Genomic DNA, 7206 nt, shown 5'->3' with positions numbered 1-7206 from the left:
ACTGGATGCAGTTAGCAACTACTTACCAAACCCCTCAAACTGAGGTTATGGTGAAAACATCATGAGCAGTCACTGCTCCAAGCATCAATCAGGCTGCCAATGGATTCCCAACAAGAAATTCAAATCAGTGAAGTTGGAGAAAAAACACCTTCTGCAACAATGTTGTTGCACTTGTCAGAGCAACAACGACCACGTACACTTCACTTATCACATGTAACATCAATTGTTATGTTTGGGGAATGGCAAGTGCCTGGCTCATATTAAGCTTCATTACAATTCCAGCTGGAAACACATTCAAGCTTATGTTCCTGCTGATACAGTTTGTAATGTTCTTGCCCTAGACTGTTACAACTCCAATAAAGGTTCTTCAGATCAGTGGCATGTATTTCAATTTGTGACCACTAAATCCAGGCTTTAGTTTTGGGCATTGAGGGTGCACAAGTCAATGCTTTAAGAGGTGGACCTAAAGTTCACATTTACATAAAGACCCCTCTCACTATCCGTATAGAGGGGATCAAGCCTCCAGACACAGGCCAGCAGAAATTGCTTAAGCAAACAAGTTAGTCCAAATCCAGATCTGGAATAGATGGCTTCCCAATTCAGAGGGAGTGCGAACAGGAGGACATTCAGGCCCTTAACCTATCCTACCATTTGACAGATTGGAGTGAAGTGGAGATCCACGGAAGACATGGGCATTGCTGGCTTGGCTGACATTTACGGCCCATCCCTAGCTTCCTAAAGTAGGGAACTGCCTCCAGGAACTGCTGCAGTTCTTGCATCTACCTCCACCCTACCCACAACACTACAATCATCCCATTTGATCTTTTCAAGAGACTCAACTGTTCAAGGCAACCTATCATCCTAGGATGAAATACAAGGCTTCTGTTTCATTTATAGGCATGGAAAAGGTGGTGACCTAGACGACCTGGGAGCAGATGTAGTGTCTGGTGCTTCCAAGAACTGTTGAGAAACCACCTATGGTACATTCTTTCCCAACTGGTTGCCGCACCTGCAAACATTTAATGGAGAGCATCTCACTGCTGTTATTCCCCCAGAGAATACTGTTCTTCCTACTAAATAGACATCATTTTGCAGGTCTCTGAATTCTTGCCCACTGAACATTACACCTCTAATGGAGGGGGCTGGGGAGGGGGGGGGGTGGTGCAGGATGCAATTGAGAGTCAGCACATTGCTGTGGGTCTGGAGACAAGCGTAGGTTAAGCCAGGCAAAAACAGGAGGCACCCTTCCTGAAAAAGGAAAGATTTCTATAAAAGTGTTGACAGCAGTTACATGGTCACCATTTCATGACTTGCTGTGGCAAAATTTCAATCAGATGATTCCCCTGAAAATTAGCCTGAGGTTCTGGGTTGCTAGTCTAGTGGCATTACTACCCATCAATTCTTACCAAATTGTACCCATGTCTGCAATCTAATTTATCAATTAGACATTTAGTTTTATGAAGGACCCAGAGATTTTGTGAATTGAATTCCAACATTCACTTGCCAGCTTCGGTGACCCATTCATGCATGTCTTCTATTACAACTGGAAGGTCCCTTTCTTCAAATTACATGCCTGCACTGCAAAGTTCTTCCATCACATTTACTGTGGCACCTTCACATGCCTTTAGGCAACAGGCCATCTGCCAGTTCTCCTTCATGCACATGGCTCATTACTTTCTCAGTAAGGCCATTTAAAACACTGCTGGCCTTCCACAGGAGGAACTCACTTGGACCACATCTGGGTGCACAGTCATCCTGACCAGAGGGAGAGCAAACCTCAGCACTGCAATGCAAGTCCACCTGGAAAGAAGCAGAGATTTTAGGGGAGCTTCTTGTAGCCAAGTCCAGGTTGTAGTACAGAGAGCGAGCAAGAGGATTTCATCAGCTTGGTCACCTGTTCGGAGAGGGGCTGCTCAGACACACCATCCAAGAAAACAAAGGTCTTCACTTCAAACTGCTTGTGACGGGTTGGGAACTGCAGGCCAGAAGAGGCATCTACTGGGTGTAGGACAGTCAGGTAGTCATCACCCTCATAGGGGCACCTGAAACACAAAGGTTCAGTCAGTGGCAATAGGAGAGATATTGATCTACTGCAATGACATCTTGGCCATTTACGGCAGCAGCCTCCAAGACCAGAGGGGAGTTTCTGAAAGAACGAGATTTGTTCTTGTTCTCCTTGGTCTAACCTAGTTGCTCACAGGTGTGAACTGGGACATTGAAGTCAGTTCTAACTAAGAGCTATTCAAGCAAGTTACAAACTATCCAACAGAACATTGCGTTGGAACACCTCCTGCATTGATGCGCTCTTCAGATGAAGAAATGTGAACTGAATAGTACTCCAAATGATCCCAATTTAAACAATTAGGCAAATTCAACTAGTCATGATTCCATTCTAGAGTGCAGGCTTGGTGAGCTATAACAGCATGTATAGGGTTTCTTACAGTAGTGGTAGTGTCCTTACCTTTTGGCCAGAAGTCTTGGTCCAAGTTGCATCTCTTCCAGGGGTGTGGGTGGCCAAACAAGTGAATTAAAATTACCGGTGACCTGGACAGGATCCCAGGTTACAGAGGCTGAACTGACTGTCTCCACTGTATGGTACTTTGCTTTTGTTATTCAGGATATTGAGCTGTGTTCTTCTATGTGCATGTAGATATTCCAGGAGATCGACACTGTGCATTCCTGGCTTGGAAAATGTGACCCAGCGCAACGCTAATAAAATTGCAGTTCAGTGACAATTAGGTGGGCTGATTTGAGGTTAGATTATGACTAGAGCGCGATCACTTGCTTTTCAGACCAGAGGATGTAGAAACATCTGTGACCTTGGCCTTGGCAGGAGCAGCTTGAAGACAATGGTTTTTGTGATAAGACAAAGCCATTAGCCTTTCCATTCAGAGACCTTACCCATCCACCAGGAGACTCCACTGCACCTCATGGTCAGGGGCTGGCACAGGAGTTGCCCAGCAGTCACGCAATCTCAGGACAATCACTGGGTCAGTGCGATCCTTCACACGAACATCAACAAACACCGACTCCCGAAGGATTCTCTCAATGGGGTAGTCACTGTCCTTGTACCACAGCCTGTAGTTGCCATCTAACAGAAACAAGGAGAACAAGCCAGTCACTCCCTGAAGGAATACATTCCAGTGCTCTATTACCAGGGCAGCACTACCTTTTGCTATTCACAGTTCCTGCCTCAGAATCCCATCTTCAGAAGCAGCTGGGGGTGGAGGGAGTGTGTAAACTGAGACATTGATTTGTAAGCCAGCCTCATGCTCCCCCTTGTACTTGCACCGGATGTGCAAGCTGTTGAGAGACACAAATAGGTGGTGGAGTTTCTGTCAGTAACCCTTCCCTCTACATACCAACAAACCCCTCTGCCCTCTCACCCGAGGGTGCTGTCCCTGTTTATTGAGCCCTGTGGCCCCGTCTCAATCATCCTCTTCCCCAAGATGTCTGTTTCATATGCAAAGCTTCCAGTCTCCTCCTGCAATGGAGGGCACTGTTTAATAGGGAGCTGGCCCATTCAAAAGGGACAGAATGCCAGACCCTCCAGTACTCACCCACTGGGTCAAGCCACAAGAGGCAATTGGGAAGCAGAAGGCTACAAGTTTCTGTGATGACCTTAGGCCTGCACTCAGCTTCTTGTCCATCTTTCACATCGAGATACAGGTTGAGGGCAGGATGGGTCAGGTTCCTGGCGATTGCGAGAATGAACTGGCCATCTGCTGTACACACTGCAATGAAATACAATGCAAGGGTTTGAGAATGAATTCCCTTCTGAATTCACATTGGAAACTGATTCAAATGTTGATGGTCAGTGTCCAGAGGGTTCCACAAAGTGAAGTGTGGTGTGAAACCAGGATTGACAGGAAATAGACTGAACAGAATTGGCAGGGTCATAGCCGTCCCCTCGCTTCCCCAAAAGGGAATCTTGACTGTGCCAGAGACTACAGCAACAGAGGGGATTCTGAGGGACAGGATTTATATGTATTTGGAAAAGCAAGGATTGATTAGGGATAGTAATCATGGCTTTGTGCTTGGAAGTCATGTCTAACATGACAGCTTTTTGAAGAGGTGATAAAGACTGATGCAGGCAGACCAATGGATATTGTCTATATGGAATTCAGTGAAGCATTAGACAAAGTTCCACATGGTGTCTGGTGACTAACTAGTCAATTGGATTGACATTTGGCCCGAAAGTAGTAGAGAGGGGGACACGGTGGAGATTTATTTCTCAGACTGAAGTTCTGTGACCAGTGGTGTGCCGCAAGGATCAGTGCCTGTTCCACTGCTTTCTAATTTATGGATATGATTACAGGAGGTATTGTTACCAAGTTTGCAGATGAGACAAAAATTAGGTGCACTGGACAGTAACAGTATTCAGTCCAACGGGATTTCAGATGGGCCAATGGGCTGAGGAGTGGCAGATGGAGTTTAATTCAGATCAATGAGGTGTTGCATTTTGGCAAGGCATTTCAGGACAGGACTCCTACACTCCACGGTAGTGCCCTCAAGTGTTGCCAAACAGAAACCCAAGGGGTGCAGGTGCATAGTTCCTTGAAAGTGGAATCCCATGTAGACTGGGTCAAGGCGGTGCTTGGCATGCTTGCCTTCAGACCAAGGAGTACAGGACATAGAGACCACTTCTGGAACACTGCATACAATTCTGGTCACCCTTCATTTGAAAGCATGTTAATATTGAAAGTGCAGAAAGGATTCACAACAGTTTTGCCAGGGCTGGAGAGATTGAGCTATAGGGAAAGGCTGGGGCTATTTCCCCCAAGCATCATAGACCAGGTGACCTTACAGGTTGACAAAATCATGGACAAGGTGACTAGCCAATGTCTTTTTCCTCGGTTGGAGAGTCCAAAACTAAAATGGGACTAAGTTTAAGGTGAGAGAGGGGAAATGAGCGAAGGATTGGAGAGTTATCTTTCCACATAGGATGGTGTGTGTATGGAGTGAGCTGCCAGACAGAAAGTGGAGGAGGCTGGTACAATTACATTTAAGAAAGGCATCTGGCTGGGTATAGGAATAGGAAGGGTTGAGAGATACAGGCCAAATGGGACTAGATCAGATTGGGATGTCTGGACAGCAGGGTAGAACCAGAGGGTCTATTTCCATGCAGTTTGACCAAAATCTGGGTAAACATGGTGCCCAGTAAACATTTGACTGGGCACAGCATCCCATGTATAGTGGATAGAAGAAGTTTTATTTAAGTCAATAGACCACCATAGGAGTTCAGACTGTTCCCTTGACTGATCAGGGATCAAGTATTATCCCTCTCCAAAGGGAGGAGTAGTTTTTCCCCATAGTTTGTTCCAATTGCATGTTTCTAGCATCTGCGTTTAGTATTTTGCCAACCCACTCCATTCTTAGAGTCAGTTGTTCACCCATGGGACATGGACATGACTGGCTGACCAGCATTTATTGCTTGTCCCCAGTAGCCTTCAGGTGATGAAGAAAATCTGGGTTGGGCAACTGTTGGGAATAAGGTCAGAGTAGGCTCATTAGTAATGAGGCAGGTGCCTTGTTAACTCTTTCCAGAGAGTCACAACTACATGTTAGGATTAAAATTAGTTTAATTTTACATTCCTCAAAAGGGAGTGGTCAAAATAGTGACCAGATGACATCAGACAGGGGAGATTACATCACCTCAAAAAAAAAGCCATCTTAGTTTGGATAATACACCCAGCCATTAAAGCAACGGAACAAGAGAAAGTCTATGATTACCTTGAACCATGAGTCTCATTGACTTGGGAATGTCAGTGGGTTGCCTCTGAAAATCACAGATTCCTGGCTAACAAGACAAAACACCCTTAACGTGAACAAGAAATAAGCAGGCAGCCTTCAGAGGCCAAGTTAGTTCCTCCATAAAGAAAAAAAGGACAACTCATAGGACAAGCTCGAAGAGGATGCTTTTTACTGGAGTGTTTATACTGTCCCATTGCACAATAGTGGTGAGTAACCAGTCTTAAACTGTTTCTTCATTACAAGAACCAACTAACTGGTCAAGGTTCCTTTTAGCATTAGGGGTTTTGTAGCATTTATCAAGGTCATCATCATAGAATCCCTACAGTGTGGAAACAGACCCTGCAGCCCAACAAGTCCACAGCATCCCACCCAGACCCATCCCCCATTAGCACACCTGGTGTACACAGCCCTGAGTACTACAGACAATTTAGGTGGCCAATCCACCGACCTGCACATCTTTGGACTGTGGGAGGAAACCAGAGCACCCAGAAGAAACCTACACAAACACAGGGAGAATGTGTAAACTCCACACAGACAGTTGTCCAAGGCTGAAATCAAACCCAGGTCCCTGGTGCTGAGAGGCAGCAGTGCTAACCACTGAGCCACTTTCAGAACAGGAGCCCAGGATACCAGTTCCAAATTTGTTTTTGATGGTTGTCAAGTACTGCACAACAGTAAGTAATTGCTTACATGCTATCCAGGCAAACCTTGCCTTACACAAATACATCAGGGTAAAGGAATAAAACACAGAACACTGTTACAGCTACAGAAAAAGATCAACCCTGGAGATATTTGTTCTGAAAAGTCAAAATCAGTCGAAGTAAAAGATACTTCCAGTCTCCCCCAGCCCCACCAGAAACATGGTGGGGTTGGGGCGGGGAAAAGGAGGTGCTCAAAGTGGCAATCAAGACAACACCGCAGTTAATAGAACATTAGTACTGAACTGAAATCACGAAGTTTTACATGACAATACAATCGCACCCAAGAAAAGGCGTAAGCATCGATACTTCGCACCAGTCACTATTACACCACAAGGACATTGGAGGACAACATCCCTGGGTTATTATCTCATTTACCGGAAACAGATGGATGTGTGCCAGATATACATATATACTCACACACATACACACATCCTCGCTGCGGGATGCGGGAGGGGGCTGCTTACCCGGGCTCTCTCTCAGGTTGTAGAAACAGGGCTGCCCACTGAGTCTCGGTGACTCAAAGCAGCAGCCCTGCTTGATACAGTCAGTGCTGTTGATAGCGGGCGGGCCACACGGCAGCCTCCAGGCCGGCTCCGGGTCACAAGGAGCAGAGGCCAGGAGGGGCAGAGCAGCCCCAAGGCACAACCAACGTCCCATCGCGCTCCCTGAATCTGTACAGGGCCCTGAGCACCAGCCCGCTTTATAGCCAGCAATGAGCTCCCGGCCCACGGCTTTCTCGTGTTTAAGAAGC

The 7206-nt window shown here is 46.3% G+C and overlaps 1 protein-coding gene across 1 annotated transcript; it reads right to left on the bottom strand.

The window, feature by feature from the left end:
- Window positions 1–51: 51 nt before the first annotated feature.
- LOC125482330 (zona pellucida sperm-binding protein 4-like) lies at window positions 52–7143 on the bottom strand. The gene is made up of 5 exons (XM_048594384.1): window positions 6881–7143; window positions 3561–3734; window positions 2902–3091; window positions 1895–2042; window positions 52–1800 (listed from the first exon to the last, which is right to left on the bottom strand). The coding sequence occupies exons 1-5, from the start codon at window positions 7110–7112 to the stop codon at window positions 1615–1617; spliced, it is 930 nt and encodes a 309-aa protein (XP_048450341.1). The 5' UTR covers window positions 7113–7143; the 3' UTR covers window positions 52–1614.
- Between the last annotated feature and the right edge of the window lie 63 nt (window positions 7144–7206).

The sequence above is a fragment of the Rhincodon typus genome, unplaced genomic scaffold (assembly GCF_021869965.1).
Source record: "Rhincodon typus isolate 14 unplaced genomic scaffold, sRhiTyp1.1 hic_rhity00008873, whole genome shotgun sequence".
NCBI classification, from domain to species: domain Eukaryota; kingdom Metazoa; phylum Chordata; class Chondrichthyes; order Orectolobiformes; family Rhincodontidae; genus Rhincodon; species Rhincodon typus.
This window is presented reverse-complemented; position numbering and strand designations above follow the sequence as displayed.